Source organism: Rhinopithecus roxellana, chromosome 4 (assembly GCF_007565055.1).
Source record: "Rhinopithecus roxellana isolate Shanxi Qingling chromosome 4, ASM756505v1, whole genome shotgun sequence".
NCBI lineage: Eukaryota > Metazoa > Chordata > Mammalia > Primates > Cercopithecidae > Rhinopithecus > Rhinopithecus roxellana.
In genome coordinates this window covers 37,171,820-37,188,096 of record NC_044552.1, presented here as the reverse complement: position 1 = coordinate 37,188,096, position 16,277 = coordinate 37,171,820, and the positions used below count along the sequence as shown (strand labels likewise).

General features: G+C 55.4%; 1 protein-coding gene across 1 annotated transcript in view; it reads right to left on the bottom strand.

The window, feature by feature from the left end:
- Window positions 1–16,277, bottom strand: part of TTBK1 (tau tubulin kinase 1) — a 45,788-nt gene that overhangs the window by 18,020 nt on the left and 11,491 nt on the right. The window contains exons 7-13 of the mRNA XM_010369715.2: window positions 15,816–15,881; window positions 15,285–15,377; window positions 15,073–15,198; window positions 12,941–13,095; window positions 11,666–11,897; window positions 11,230–11,405; window positions 7,543–8,104 (exon numbers count right to left, since the gene is read on the bottom strand). Of these exons, the coding sequence (XP_010368017.1) occupies window positions 7,543–8,104; window positions 11,230–11,405; window positions 11,666–11,897; window positions 12,941–13,095; window positions 15,073–15,198; window positions 15,285–15,377; window positions 15,816–15,881 (1,410 nt within the window). The remainder of the gene's footprint in view (window positions 1–7,542; window positions 8,105–11,229; window positions 11,406–11,665; window positions 11,898–12,940; window positions 13,096–15,072; window positions 15,199–15,284; window positions 15,378–15,815; window positions 15,882–16,277) is intronic.

Genomic DNA, 16,277 nt, shown 5'->3' with positions numbered 1-16,277 from the left:
GATGTGTGAGGAAGGAACTCTGTCCTCAATGACAGTGGCCTGGGAAAGTCTCGCTAGGTCACAGGGCTGCCTCCCCCCATCGCTGAGCATTGAAACACTCCCCACCACATTCCAAACCTGGCTGCCCTGGTCTCCATCCCATACACAGGGCCACACACACACACACACACACACCACGCAAGGAGGGTCTTGGTCTCCTGCCAGCCCCTCGGGGTGGATCAGACCCAGCCATGCCAAGAGATCACAAATTAAACAGAACAAAGCCTATGCCAGAGTGTCTCTGGCCCTGCAGGCCTCATCTCCCTGATACCTTACTTTCCACTGGACTCCGGACCCACCAGTGGCTCCAGCTGAGTGCCCCTGCCCTGTCCTGGAAACTGTACCACCAGCCCCACCCCTCCCTGCACCATTTGGCTGGCACCTACAAAGGGAGCTGATGGGGGGGTGGAACGAAGACTCTGCTTGGGGTGGGAGTATTACAGTACCTTGGGCCAACGTTCTAGGGGGGCTGTATTGCATGATGGGGTGGGATGGGGTGTGAGTGTGTGATTATTGCGTCCTGGGAAGGAACCATGGTCTCTGCCTGCTCCCCACCCCCCCCACCTGCCCCCTCCAGGAGGGGGGGGGCCCAGCCTAGGTCTTGTGGGTGAACCGGGCCCACACCTGCTGCAGCTGGGACCGCGAGATGCGGAGCACCGAGGGCATGAGTCTGTGGTTGCCAGCAGCGAGGGGCGCGTGGCGCCGGTGGGGCGCCCGCACAGGGCTGCTCTCGGCCGAGCGGCTGCGCTGAATGAGGGAACCGGAGGAGCCCGAGGAGCCGCCGCCGCCGGGGTGAGGGTAATGCTCCGTCTCCAGCGTGGAGGAGGAGAACACGGAGGACGCCAGTCGTCGCAGGGGGCTGTACCGCGGGAGGGAGTGCCCCGAGAGTCTGTCCTCCTCCAACTGAAAGAGACCAAGAGAGTGGAGGGAAAAGAGGTGTCAGGCACAGACTCGACAGCTCCGTCTCCGGGGCCACCCACCGCTCACAGCCCCTGCGGCGCCGGCGTCCCGGGCAAGTGGGCCGGGTCAGGCAGGGTAGAGGAGGGTGCAAACCACCTGCCCCAAGGTCAGAATCTAGGCTCTGGCCTCCAACGCCCTTCCCCCTCCTCCTCCTCTCTGGAACTTATCACACTATGGTCTCTGCAAGGAGACCATGGTCACTCACCTCTTCCGAGAAGCCTTCCCGGCTTAGTACTACCTAGCTCAGGGTTGTTCTGGACTGGGGAACCCTTTCTCTTGGGAAGGTGGCTCTGTGCTCTGAGAGAGTTCCTTGCCATGTGTTGACAGCTGTGTGCTTGCTGCCTGTCTCCCCAGCTGGATTCCGTGCTACTCATTAGGTCTCAGAAACGTTCCCTGTACTCCCTCCGCCTTGGTACCCCCGTCCCATCACAGGGAAGTGTTGGGATCTGGGTGACAATGCGGCATAAGGTGGGACTCTAGAGCCCAATTACTCTGTTTGAATCCCAACTCCAACACTTAAAATCTGAGCAAGTTACTGCACCTCTCTGAGCCTCAGCTTCCTCCTCTGTAAAATGGGGGTCATAATTGTGCTCAACTCAAAGGGTGGTCGTGAGGATTCAATGTTATAAGATGCAGCACTTGGAACAGCACCCGCCATAGAGTAAATGCTGCACCCTTCACGGAGCCATTTTAGTATCTAATTTTAAATCACTCTTCCAAATGAGGGAAGGGATGGACTCGTAGGAGGAGGGGCAAACTGAAGTATTTTCTTGAAAGTGGCTTTTCCCCTGCCCCCTCAAAGGCTGAGCCACCAGGCAGCCTGTGTCCGAGGCTGGGCAGAGCTGCTGCCTCATCTCCTTCAGGAAGAATCCTGCCCTGTGTCCCCATGCCCTCCGAGTGAAGTGGATGTGTCCCAGATATACCAGACCTCTCCCAGCCTGACCCTCTCTCTTCCTGAGACTGAGGCCCGTTGAAATAGCTTTTACAGCGGCAACAAGGACTGACTGGGCCAGCTCCTCCAGGAAGGAGGGGGCCTGGGACACTCAGCTCCAGCATCCCTTGCTGCTGTCAAGTGGGGGCACAAGGGACTTGGCATGGAGCCTCTAGCAGAGTAGGGAAGAGGGAGAACATTCTAATACGACTGGCTTTGCTCCCACCTTGCTTTCCCTTTCATCTTCTTTTTGGCCAAGTCTAGGATCCTTCTGAGCTAGTCCCATCTGCACTAAAGTTTAGGGGTCGAAGGCCCACCCAGAGAGACCAAGGAACAGTGGCACCACTGTTGCCCAAAACACCCTCTCACAGCACATGTGGGTGGCTTAACATTCCAGCCAGAGTTTGCTAAGCTGCCAGGCAGATTTTCATAGGATGGCATTGAATCCCAGAGTGCTCTTGCCCTTCAGACTGGGCACCACTTGTGGCCACCTGCTTGTCTTCACACCAGTTGAAATACCACCTGTGTGAGACCACTCCAGCTCCCTCCCCTGCAAGCTCCCAGCTTCTAGCAGATAAGAGTGCTCTGTTACCTCCCTGATGGACCTGGATTGTAAACATCTTTCTAGACCTTTGCATCTCCACCCTACCGCTTATGACCTTGAGCTCCAAAAAGGGCAGGATTGGGCAGCTTTATTCATCTTTGTCCCCCAGACCCTAGCACACTGTCCTGCACGTGGCAGGGAAATGCTTTGGTGCCTGCCGGGCAGTGTCTGTGTACTCAGGGCTTGCTGACCTGCTGTGCTACCAGCCAGAGACAAAAGATAAAGGCAGGCAAACAGCCCTCCCCCAAATCACACACTTGCTAGCCTGCATCACCCTTGCCCTGGCTTTTCCCGCCACTCCTAATTTGCACCTTAAATTTCCTTGAGAAGAAAGCCAGGTGTGTGGAAACACACACACACACACACACACACACACACAATCACCAAAGAACAATAGATACTTTTAAATAGCCCCAATTGTGCCTGCTTTCACAGTTTCCCTCCCCGTTCCCCACATGTGCAGGTGACAGAGTTGTAGGTGCTCATAGTTTAAATGATTGGTGTTATGAGGAAGTTCACACATCAGGCACTGAGAAAATTGAGCTAGGTCTAGAGAGGGCTCCTCCAAAAAGGTGGCGGGGAAGAGGGAATTCATCAGAGATTTCTTTTTTTGTTTGTTTGTTTGTTTTTTGAGACAGAGTCTTGCTCTGCCATCCAGGCTGGAGTGCAGTGGCCAGATCTCAGCTCACTGCAAGCTCCGCCTCCCGGGTTTACGCCATTCTCCTGCCTCAGCCTCCCTAGTAGCTGGGACTACAGGCGCCCGCCTCGTCGCCCGGCTAGTTTTTTGTATTTTTAAGTAGAGACGGGGTTTCACCGTATTAGCCAGGATGGTCTCGATCTCCTGACCTCGTGATCCGCCCGTCTCGGCCTCCCAAAGTGCTGGCATTACAGGCTTGAGCCACCGCGCCCGGCCCCCATCAGAGATTTCTTGCCTGCCCTAAGCCACATAATCTCCGCCTGTGGGTGAAGAGTCCCAACAACTGTGATTCTAGGATGCAGCCAGATTTGGGAGGTCCTGCCATAGGCCCAGGCTGGGCTCACCACTTCCTTCAGGCCAGCCCAAAGACAGAAGAAAAAAATAGGCCGGTCCATTTCTCCCTGCTCCTCTACCCTTGATAAAGGAAGATCTCTGCTTCACTCCGCTGTCCTGAAGTACTTGGCAAAACATGTTATACCCCATATGTTCATCCAGAGACACACACAGAGGCTGCCCCGCACACTGACATGCCCACAGGCACACCTGCTGACGTGGCCCAGACAGTGGGTATGCACACAACACACACACACACACACACACACACACACATACACACACGCTCCAGGCTCTCTCTGATCCTGCACAAACCATCTGCTCTCTCTAGCCTGTATGTTTTCTGTTAAACTCACAGACCTCAGGCCAGGCGCAATGGCTCATGCCTGTAATCCCAGCACTTTGGGAGGCCGAGGCAGGTGGATCACCTCAGGTCAGGAGTTTGAGACCAGCCTCAACATGGAGAAACTCCGTCTCTACTAAAAATACAAAATTAGCCGGGCGTGGTGGTGGTGCATGCCTGTAATCCCAGCTACTCAGGAGGCTGAGGCAGGAGAATTGCTTGAACTTGGGAGGCGGAGGTTGTGGTGAGCCGAGATCACGCCATTGCACTCCAGCCTGGGCAACAAGAGCGAAACTCCGTTTCAAAAAAAAAAAAAAAAAACTTCACACACCTCAGACGGAATGGCTCAGAGCTTAGATCTCGGAACAAGCTGCCTGGGTTCAAGTTCCGGTGCTAACACTTACCAGCTGGTGCTCACCAGCTGGGCTAAAAACTTTGCTTCTATGAGTCTTAGTTTTCTTACTTTTAAAATCAAGATTCCCTATTCATAGTGTTGTTGTGAGGAATATACATATAAACATGAAAGTGCTTAGGACAGTGCTAACTATTGTTGTTATTATTAGAATTATTACTCCAATTGTTATCATCAATAGAAATGGTTTGACATTCTAGGCATCTGTGGTTCTGTACACACTTGCAGACCTGCTGCATATTCTACACAAATGCAGTAACGTGTGCACCCACCTGCAGGCACATACGTATGGACACATCCATCCACCAGTGCACAGCTCGAGCTCCACTGACACAAACGCACATGCGCAGGGACAGAATGCTAACCAACCTCGATTCTGTACACTGTGGGGAACTTGAGATCCACAAACACCTCACGCCCAAAGATACACACAGCTCATCTCTTGCTGACACAGGTAGTGCCTGTCCCTGTCACAAGCAGGACCCAAGCCCAAGACTGACTGATTATAGAATCGGCCTGTTCCCACCATCCCATCAAATCTCTCTCTCCCCACCCTCTTGGCCAGAATTCCCCAAAGTGAGGATGAGTCCCAGGACACACGTAGGAATCTGCAGGTAAGAAAAACTTTAGAGATGAACCTCAGAAGAACCTCAGCTCCCTCACCTGGAGACCCAGAAAGAGACACTGATTGGCCCTCAGTCACTGGGAAGGGAACGGCAGAGCCAGGTCCAGACCTCGGTCTCCTGACTTTAATTCTGGGCTCTCTCTCTTGACACTGTCTGTCACCCTCCCTAGACTCTGCACTTTCTGCAGGTACAACCTATTGTGCAAGTCGCCTCTGATGCCTGTGGTACATGGCACACAGTAAATGCTCAGTGAGTGTGGACGAATGAATGGGAGTGGAGCAAGGACCCCAAACACATTTTGCTCCCTCTCCTGCTGACTGGTGCTGGGTGTGGTGGGATCAATGGCTAGTTACAACACAGTGGTGCCAGCCCACGTGACTGCCAGGTCTGCCAGGGCTGTGCCTCCAACTCAGGCCAGCTAGGGCCTCTCTGGGTGAGGACTCACGGGCCCCACTTTTTGAGCCCCCAGTTTCCAGTGTCCAGGCAAGGCCGGGATGCATATTCCCCAGGACCACAGCTTGGAGGTCCTCTCTTCTAGAAGGGACTTCTAGATAGGATGGGGTCTGAATGCAATCCTGCCCACAGCTGCTTTTCCCAGGGCACCCACGTGGTCCCAAGCAAGGCCTCCCGATCTGAGCAAGTGGTAGAACTGGCCCCTGGCCCAACACCTGGGCACCTCCCAGAGCCACCTAGAGTGTACGCCCCCAACGTGGGACCACTATGTGGAACGCGGCGCAGCCCCTGAGCCCCTTCCAGCATCCCCTCCATGACTCTCTCCAGCCCCTTTGCAGGTTCATGGACCCCATTTGGCACACAGTGCTAGAGTTTTCCTCCATTTCCCAGGTCAGAGATCAGCCTCTGTCTCACACAGCGAAGCCTGGCCAGGCCAGTGGCTCTCTGCCTATTCTGACACCCTGTCCTGGTCAGAAGAAGAAAACCCAAATAGCATGAGACATTTTGCAATTTGGCCATCATCTGGCCCCTCCCTGCCCTTTCAGCCTTGTTCCTCAGTTCTCCCACACAAGGAGGTGCCATTGCAGCCAGACTGGGCCCTTCCAGGGCACCCAACACACCTGTCCCTGTGCTCAACTATAGTCTCTCTTGCCTTGGCTCCACTTCTCCCCATGGCCATCCACCTGGCTCTCAGAGCTCACCTCCTCCATGAAACCTGCCCTGATCATGGAAACCCCTTCCACTCCTCCCCGCTGCCCTCCAGACATCTCCTGCCCTGATTTCGGGGACCTTCTCCCCCATGTTCCTCCCATGCTCCGACCTCCCCTCTCACTCATCGTGCAGAGCTCCTTCTCCTCTCATTCCCCCTAGATGTGAGCACCTCTCAGCTTCCACCCTCACTTTTGGGTTCCACACCCTGTACAGTCCTCTTGGGTAACATCACCCATTCCCATGGTTTCCCAAACCCCGAAATCTGTATTTCCAGCTGCAATCCCTCTCCTGAGCCTCAGGTACCTACACATGGACATCCCTTAGATTCCATGAGGTCATTGTATTTTTTATTTTATTTTATTTTACTGTTTTTCTTTTTTTGTTGTTTTTTGTTTGTGAGATGGAGTCTCACTCTGTCGCCCAGGCTGGAGTGCAGTGGCCAGTGGCACGATATCGGCTCACTGCAAGCTCTGCCTCCCGGGTTCACGCCATTCTCCTGCCTCAGCCTCCCGAGTAGCTGGGACTACAGGCGCCCGCTACCACACCCAGCTAATTTTTTGTAGTTTTAGTAGAGACGGGGTTTCACCATGTTAGCCAGGATGGTCTCAATCTCCTGACCTCGTGACCCACCCACCTCGGCCTCCCAAAGTGCTGGGATTACAGGCGTGAGTCACTGCACTGATCAATTCATTGTATTTAAATCCAAATTCTCACTCCCTTCAAAACCACTCAGCGTATCAGCCGAGACACGAGGCGCCCTGGCCCCGCTCCATCACAGCCCTCTTGGCCTATCCCCAACACCCTTAGCACTATCCACCTTGCCCCGCATCCACAGCCCCACCCCAGCCCAAGCCACCGGGCACTCGCTTGCCACTGTCTGCCACATGGCCTGCCTGCATCTCGTTTCATGCCATTTCAATCCATTTTCCACACAGCAGCCCAAGGATCATTCAACAGTACCAATGTAATCATGTTGCACTCCTTTTAAAAAGCCTTCAGTGGCTCACCAAACCTGCAGCATCAAGCACCCCCCCCCCCCTTAGCGTAGCCCTGAAGGCCGTCTGTGGCGGGGCCCAGGGCTGACCTCGCAGCCTTGGCTGCTGCAGTGTGCCATCAGCTCAGTGCTCTCAGATCGCCCCCTCCCGGCCTGTGCAAAACACTGTACCCGTGGCCTGCGAGGACTTTCTCCCGCCTTGTCACTTGGCTTAGTTGCTCATAGTGCCAGACTCAACTCAGAACTGAGAGGGCACTTCTTCTGGGGAGCCTTGCCTGCCCCCAAACATGGTTTCAGACCCTTAAGCCTGTCTACCTCCATCACGGCCCTGTGACTGGGTTACTGGTCAGTAGTGCCAGCACATGTGGAGCACCCCAGGCCTACACACCAGGACTCTGGGCATCTGGAGATGGGGAGTGGGGTACAAGCCCAACCTTACCTGCCTCTGCGGGCCTGTGGGGTCCGACTCTCTCCGTCGAGGGCGGGGTCCCGAGTGCAGGGGTGAGTGGGAAGGGCTGCCAGGCGTGGGGGGCTGTGACGTCTCGGAACGGCCATCAGCCTGGCTCAGCTGGGGTGGCAGGGGCTGGGGTGGCAAATGCTGCAGGTCCTCCTCGGCCAGCACCTGCATGCTGCATCCCCGGGGCCGGACGGTGGGCTCTGCCCCCAGCCGCCGCCGCTCTTCGCCCTCCTCGGGCAGTGGCCGCAGCTCCTCCGGCTCCTCGTCCGTGGTGCCCGACGTGCTGGGCTCAGCCCCCGGAGGGAAGTCCTTGAGCTCCGTCTCCTTGTCAATGATGACCCACTCTTTGCTGTCGAAGTCCTCCTCCTCAGCCAGTGGCACCGAGCGGAAGGCATTGCTTAGGGCCTCCTGTTCCACAGAGGCTGACACGTCCATGCGGCCGCTGGCCTGCCGGTCAGGGTGGCCTGTGTCCACTGACAGCATCTGGGCTGGCTGAGAGGAGCAGGCCTGGCGCGAGGGCGAGCCAGGCAGATCCATCCGTGACCTGCAAAGCCACCCCTCATGGGGCTCAATGCCCAGCCCCACTGGACCCCCAAGGACCCCATGCCAGTGGCAGGGTGGGGTGTGACTCCCGAAACCTGACCGCAGTACCCCTCCCACCCTGGGCCAGGCCAGTTACCTCTAGGTTGTCACCCTCCAACCTCACTTCCTATCAAGGCTTTGTTAGTTCTTTTGTTAGTTCATTCATTCATTCATTCATTCATTCATTCAACAAATGTTTTTGAATGCTTACCGTGCTCCAGGAATACAAACAAGCAGAAAATAAACTCGGGTTTCTGTGCAAGGAATGTTCTCTCCTGGGCCACCCTAGGGAAGCTAATCTTCCTCAGGCAAGCTTTGTTCTTGCCTCTCCAGTGCTCACAACCAGTGGTTACTTCCTGCTGCTTCCAGGCAAACACACCCAACTGGCCCTTGAGTTTACAGAGGGCTTTCCAGCCTCTTCTGCCACCATCCTCCAGGCCTGCCTGGCTGGTTTCATCACTCCCAAGATGGCCTTGTTAGTCCCAGCTCAACAAACTCCAGTGACTCCCCAGCCCCAACAACAAAGTCCACACTCCTTGGTTTATACTCAAGGCCTCTCACAGCCTGACTATGGCTGTCTCCCCATTTCCCTCGCCAGCTCCATCTTAGATTCCACCCTTACGGCCCACCCCGAACGTGGCCTCTCCCCACAGGACCTCTCCCCACACACAGCCTGTCCTTCTACCCTTTGCTGTCTGATACAGGTTGGCTGTTGCCTTGGGCAGGTAGCCTGCCTTTCCCATCCTGCAAGGATTAGTGCTTTGTATCTCTCTCATCACAGGGTGAACCTCATGTCTGTTCACAATCTGTCTCCCCAAGAGACTGTGAGCCCTGCCGGGCAGGGCCTGGGTCCCATCTAACTTGACCCCAAGGGCATTGATCCTGTCTTGGGACATCTCTTCTGTCGTTATCTTTTTTTTTTTTTTTTTTTTTTTTGAGACGGAATCTCTGTCACCCAGACTGGAGTACAGTAGAGTGACCTCGGCTCACTGTAACCTCCACCTCCCAGGTTCAAGCTATTCTCCTGCCTCAGCCTCCTGAGTAGCTGGGCTTACAGGAGCCCACCACCACACCCTGCTAATTTTTGTATTTTTAGTAGAGACGGGCTTTCACCATGTTGGCCAGGCTGGTCTCAAACTCCTGACCTCAGGTGATCCACCTGCCTCGGCCTCCCAAAGTGCTGGGATTACAGGCGTGAGCCACTGTGTCCGGCCTCATTATCTTGAACTGTGCTGTGAATCTCACATTACTTTCAGAGCTTCTCAACTTGGGGCCATGCCAGCCCCAAGAGGAGGATATTTCTGGTTGTACAATAGTGTGGGGGGGGGATGCTACACAAGGAAGAATTGCCCTCTCCCAAATGCCAGGGTACCCCACTGAGAACCACCACGGAGGCCTAACCTATCTTGGGTTTGTGCCACTGCCTCATGTTCAGGCTGTGGGCAGGGGGCTGACTTTCATTCTCCCCCAGCATCGAGCCTATGGTTCAATGGCTCTTCAGCTGCAGAGGCAGGGGTGCAGATCAGAACTGCCTGTGGGGCTTTCTCAAAATACTCCTGCCCCAGCCTACATGGGACCTGCCCAATCTGACTGTGCACAATATTTTTATTGACTTGTTAATAAAGACTTAAATAAAACATCCCTGAGAGAGGCCACCTAGGGTCTTATATTCATGCTCTCATGTAAATGGCTGATATCATTTCCTTTCTGAGGCACAGTTTGTTTTGATGGACATAAAGGGGAGAAAGGGTGCCAAAGAGGGCTCAGGGCTAGTGGTGCTTGTGTGTGTGTGTGTGTGTGTGTGCGCGCGCGCGCGTGCACGCGCGTGTATTTGTATGTGTGTGCGTAGTGGGAGCTCAGACGGAGGGTTGGAGACAGGAGGCAGTGGGGTGGGAAATCCGAATCCCAACTGCTTTGTACTGTCTCCTGCTCCCAAGTGCCCCAGAGCCCCAGAGCCCCAGAGCCCCAGAGCCCATCCAGACCCTCTGCTGTCTATGATATCCTGTTCAGCCCTCAACTTTCCCTACCACCCCTGCAATTGGGGTTCACTGTGAGCCAAACCAATTTGCTTCTTGTTCCCTAAAAGCAGGCAGCCCTTCAGGACTGTCTCATTCAAGGTATTTCCCACCTCTCTTCTCCATTTACATCCCTTCCCAAACTGCCTTTCCTTGTTTCTCTGTCTCCAGGGAGAGGGACTCCAGGCTACCACAGACGAAAAGGGTGGTCTTCAGTCCCAGGTAAGCCAACCTGTGTGAGTGTGTAAGGACTGAGTTTGCTCACAAGGAGATACATGGAGTGGATGCCAGAAAGGATACCCCTCTTATCCCCAGGACCGGGTCTTTGGAAGAGACCCCTTTTCTGGTGCAGAGAAGGCCCCAGTCCTACTGCGGAGTGAAGTCCCACTCAGAGGCCAGGGGAAGGTGGAAACATCTCTCAGCGGCCTCCCCACCTGATGTTGTCCCACCCACCACCAGCGCAGGTGGGGACCGGGCCCTGGCCCGTGTTGTCCACCCACCATCTGGGGTCAACAGATCACTCTCCCACCCTCCCACCTTCCCCTCCCAAAGGCTCACCTAGCTTCTAAACGCTCCTTTTCCCCAACTAGGTTCCCGCTGGTCCCCTCCCCTCTGTGACTTCAGATCCCTCAGCCCTAACCCCCTAAACTTGCCCTGCCCTCTCTTCCAGCAATTCCCAGGCCCTCTCCCCCAAAGCTGAAGACAGTCTACCTCGGCTGCACTTGAAGCATCTATAATTAGTCTCTAGAAGAGGTTCTGGAAGCACACACACCTACCAACCAACTCACCCCTCACCCTTCCTGGGCCCAGGCACCCAGCCTGTCCCTCCTGCAGCCTGTACTCCCCCAATTCCCTTTCCTGGCATGAGCTGGGACCTCTCTGGATCCCCTACTGGCTTTCCCAGGCCCTGTCTCTGGCCCCAACTGAGTCTGACCCCAGGCCCACGCATAACCCTCTCAGCACTTCCCAGGGTCTGCCCACCTCCGCCGCACATCTGACTTTTCCTCCAGACCAGCCATGTGAAGGTGGAGGGGGCCTTGGGCCCCAACCATGCCCCTGGTCCCAGACCCACCTCCTCTCAGGTAGCTCCACTCGCCCGTCCGCCGTGGACAGCCTCTCTGACTCAGGGCTGTTCACCCTCCGGTAGCGCAGAGAACGGACTGGGGTTGTGGGGGAGTCTGGGGCTGCACGCACTGGGGAGCTGGGGACCCCCATGCCTCGGCTCTGTTCCTCCTCCACACAGGGGCTCTGCAGGAGAGGGGAGTGTCAAGAGCTGGGGTTGATGAGGCAGCTGTGGGCGAATGGTCTCCTCAGGGTAAAGGAGACAGAGGATGATGATGATGGGAGACGCAGGGAGGCTAGGGCGGGAAGGGACCGGGAAACAGAGGCAGGACAAGCAGGCAGATGGTTGGGGACAGGGTGCTCAGGAGGAACAGGGCAGGGACCCAAGGCTGGGAATCGGGGTAAGAGAAAAGGCCACCCATGCCCTTCGCCCTGGCTGCAGTTACTTTGCCAATGTTGATCCGGAGTTTGTTCCGGTTGACATCTGTCTCCTCCCAGACTTCAGCCTCAGGACCCCCAGGGTGGGGGACAAGGTGGGGACTGGGGCCCAGCCCCTCAGAGGGCCTCCCGGGCAGAATTGGGGGTGCATTCTCCTGGTCACTCAGGTGCTCTCCCTGTAGCACATCCTCGGTGTTCTCCCGGAGCAGGTCCCCGGGCACCGGCGTCACATTGACCACCCTGGAGAGGACAGGAGGGAGCCATGGGCAAGGCTGGTAGGGGTGTCCTCTCCTCCCATGGCCCTCTCCTACCAGCACAGACCTGGAGACCACCCCTAGGAGTGGGCACAGAGGCAGTCCCCTCAGGGATAAGAGTGTCCCTAGACCCATCACCATTGCTGGCCCACAAAGCCTCTGAGACCAGACCACCCTCAAGTTGGCAGGGGCCGCAAGGAGATGTCGTCATCTAGCTCTGTTGGCTTAGTGGATCCTGCTGTCATTCAAGAACCTGCCAGATTTCCATTGGCATTCACTGTCGGGCTTCCTCCTTTAGACCCAGGAATGGGTCTAAAAAGGAGAATCACTTTGGAGTTCCTTTTAAAATTAGTTTTCTTTTATTACTATTTTGCAGTCTGGGAGCATAGATGGAAGTTGCCCTGAATATACACTTAAATTTTTTTAAATTTAATCTTCTTTGATGATTAAACTTTAGAGTTCTTTAAGCAATGTCTGGGCACTGTAATGTGCTACCACGTCCTGTTAAGTCTCCTCCCTAAACGTGTCCCCAGAAGCCCCTGCCCACTTCTCTCCTTGGCTCGCTCCTGGGGCTGGGTGGAGAGCCCCTTCTAACTCCAGCTCCTCCCTGGACCACCTGTGTCTTTGTGCCCGTTACATGGTTCTGAAATTGCTGACCCATCGATTTCAAACATCCCAGACTTGGCTGAGAGTGCTTTGAGGAAAGGAGCTGTAACTTTCAGGTGTATGGCCTCAAGACACGGCCATTAAATTCATGCATATGCATGATAAGAAAGAGATAAACTGTGGGCCTCAGGTAATTTCACTTGGGGTTCCCTGCTCCCCCAGGGACCCACTGAGGAAGATGCCCACTCTATGATCAGATTGAGGGTGGAGATGTGGCAGAGTTTCCCGAAGTCCCGAACTCCACTAAGGATAGGAAAGACAGCCAAGCGAGTCCAGGTAGGAAGAGAGGAGAGGAGAGGACCACCTGCCCTCTTAGGTAACAGCTCCAGGCAGTGGCTGGTGGCTCCCCTTCCTGAGACTCACCCAAACATGGCTGCCGTCTGCCGGGTGTTCTGCTGGGGTGGGGTAGAGGTGCTCGTGGACAGGAGGGCATCGGTGCCTGCCTTCTCCCAGTCAAAGGCCTCATTTTCAGCAATGCCCCGTTCCTTCATGCTGTTCTCAAACACCGACATGATCAACTGCAGGGGGTGAGGGTGGTGGGAGGACAAAGAGGTGATCCGGGGGCTAGCCAGGAGGAAGGGGCAATTGCTGGGATCATAGGAGGAAGACAGGAACTTTCCAGGACAGGAATGGCCCGGGAGGGGGCATTGGGAGGAGAAGGGTACCTTGATTTTAAATGAAAACATGCACATGATATGCAAATCAACATGCAAATTATCATCTTGGATTAAGCCCCACTGACTGGACATGAACCCTCTGAGATCTGTCCCCTAGTTACCATCTCCAAACCTCCTCTGCCATTTCCACCATGTCGGCAACCCTAAACCACTGGGAGTTTCCAAACCCACGCATGGGTGCTGCCTCTATGCAGACTGCCCCTCTGCTGGGGCGCCTCTCCCACTCATCCTCTCCTCTCTGCAGCTTCCCTTCTCTTCACCGTATATTCTGTCCACCATACAGCTGCCCTACAGGGCACAGTGCATCCGTTTGAATTGTCCACATGCCTATCTGTCAACTCTGCATCCCTGGCAGCCAGCACAGGGCCCCAGCCTGGGGGGTGCTTGCAGCTGTGTGGCCTTGGGGATCCCATGAGGCTAAGCCAAGATCAGGGGGCGTCTCTGTGAGGCTCTGGGTTCAGGAGGTGGCAGACAGCTATAGACCCTCTGAAGTCCCCAGAACACTCTACTTCTGGCTTGGCTGTCTCCAGAGCACAGGGCAGGTTCTCTCTGCTGACAGGACCCGCTTGATTGAGTGCGTCCTGTGTGTCTGAGGCTATTTCTGCTCCCACAGTGCACAGCAGCGTGCCTCGTACATAGTGGATCCCAGGCAGAACACTGCTGAAGTTTTCCCCATTCTCTGATCAGGGTCAGTGGGTCCCATGGGGTGTGGTGATGGAGGCTTGGAAAGAGCACTGGACTCGGAGTCAGAAGATGTGCCTGAGCCCAGCCCTGCTCCTAACCACAATATTAGGCCTCAGTTCCCTCATCTGTGAAATGGGCATGATCATCCCACTTGCCTCCCGCAGAGTTGTCTTGTAAAGTACTTAAAAGCATTTGGCTTCATTAATTGTTTTTGTTTATTTGTTTGTTTGTTTGAGATGGAGTCTTGCTCTGTCACCCAGGCGGGAGTGCTGTGGTTTAATCTTAGCTCACTGCAACCTCCAACTCCCAAGTTCAAGCGATTCTTATACCTCAGCGTACTGAGTAGCTGGGATTACAGGTACCCACCATCTCGCCTGGCTAATTTTTGTATTTTTAGTAGAAACAGGGTTTCACCATGTTGGCCAGGCTGGTCTTGAACTCCTGATCTCAAGTGACCCGCCCGCCTCGGTCTCCCAAAGTGCTGGGATTACAGGTGTGAACCACCGCACCAGCCAGCTTCATTAATTGTTAAGAGCTGGGGCTGGGCACAGTGGCTCACGCCTGTAAGCCCAGCACCTTGCGGGGCTGACGCAAGTGGATCACAAGGTCAGGAGCTCGAGTTCACCTGACCAACATGGTAAAACCCCGTCTCAACTAAAACTACAAAAATTAGCCGGGCGTGGTGGCACATGCCTATAGTCTCAGCTATTCGGGAGGCTGAGGCAGGCGAATTGCTTGAACCTGGGCGGTGGAGGCTGCAGTGAGCAGAGGTCGCGCCACCGCACTCCAGCCTGGGTGACAGAGCAAGACTCTGTCCCAAAAAAAAAAAAAAAAAAAAAAAAGAGAGAGAGAGCTGGAATAAAAATATAAGGAGCGTTCATTATCATCAAAGGCTTGCTTGGAAGCTTAAATGAGTTAATACATGAAAAGCACTGAGAACAGGGTAAGCTCTTGATAAATCTTGGCTGTGACTAGTTTACAAGAGCATCCATGCCTTTAATGCAATTAGAAGACCAGGGGGAGAGGCTTGGGGACAAGGTGGAGCTGTGGAACCTCAGCAGGAGCGAGGTCTGCTGGGGGCAGTCACCTACAGAGTGGTGTCTAGGGAGCAGGGGCAGGGTAGCAGGCTCCCACCTGGTAGTCGGGCTTGGTAAAGTAGTCGAGGCTGGCAATGTGGTCCAGGAAGAGGTGGAACTCTGACGGCATGTGCTTCAGCAGCATCCGGTGCTCATACTTCTCCTTGATCATCCCTACCTGCTCCTAGAGGCAAGAGGCCACGGGGAGATGGAGCCCCAGCTGCCCCCAAACCCCTTCTGCCACTTCAGACCCAGCTGCCTGGGGCTCACCTTGTCCTTGATCTTCCTCCAGGGCAGCTGGCCCACCGCAAACTCCACCAGCATGTAGAATAGGGACCACAGGTCATCGTGGCGGCCCATCTCCTGGAGGTGGGGGGAGGGAGTCACCTGCAGCTCTCAGGTCCTTCCCTGGGAATGGATGGCTGACCCTTCTCTGAGGGGCATCTGTCAGGGAGGCCTGACACCCAGTCCTCTAAGGACAGAACTGGGGTCTCCCTGAGGCCACAGCTCCGTCCCCAACCCTCCAACACACATACGAGTCCCATAGCCAAAAGTACCGCGTGTGCTTCCTCACCCGACAGGGGTCTGTAGTGAGAACAGAGAGGATGGGGTTCCCGAAACAAATGAAGAAGGGGATGCTGAGTCTGCCACAGAGGGGCCTTCCTCCAACCGAGGGTCTCTGGGGTGGCAGATTGCAGCCCCTGCCCCACTCTCCTCTCCCCACCCCTCCCCATCAGCACACTGCACCCCGACCTTGCCCCTCCCACCTCCACATCCCGCAGCCCGGTCTTTGCCACTCACCCGGTTCTTGTGGGCATTGACCGAGGCATAGCGAACAGTTCCTCGAAACCCGGCCACATTCCGAGGCTGCAGAAGGGAGACCACCAAGAACGTCACCCACTATGCCCTCATCTCAGCCACCTCTCAACCCTGCTGCCAAGTCTAACTCTTCACCCTGACCACCTCCCCTGGCTGACGAGGCGGGCTTGCTCTCTGACCTTCCAGTCCTAAACCCGCCTGCTGACCCTGCTCCCTGCCCAGAGGGGGCAGGAAAATCACAAGTTATGGATGTGGCATTCCCCAAGAGTACAGGCTAACAGAGAGAGGGGACAGGCCGAGTGTGGACCCCAGAGCTGGGTGGTGCTGACACTGAACACAAGGCCAGGCCAGCTTAGGCTGGCGCAAGAAAAGTGGGTGAAGGGTCCCCAGATCTGGGAGTAAGGGGGAGTCCTCCACTGTCCTCCCCGCCCCGACGGTACTCAC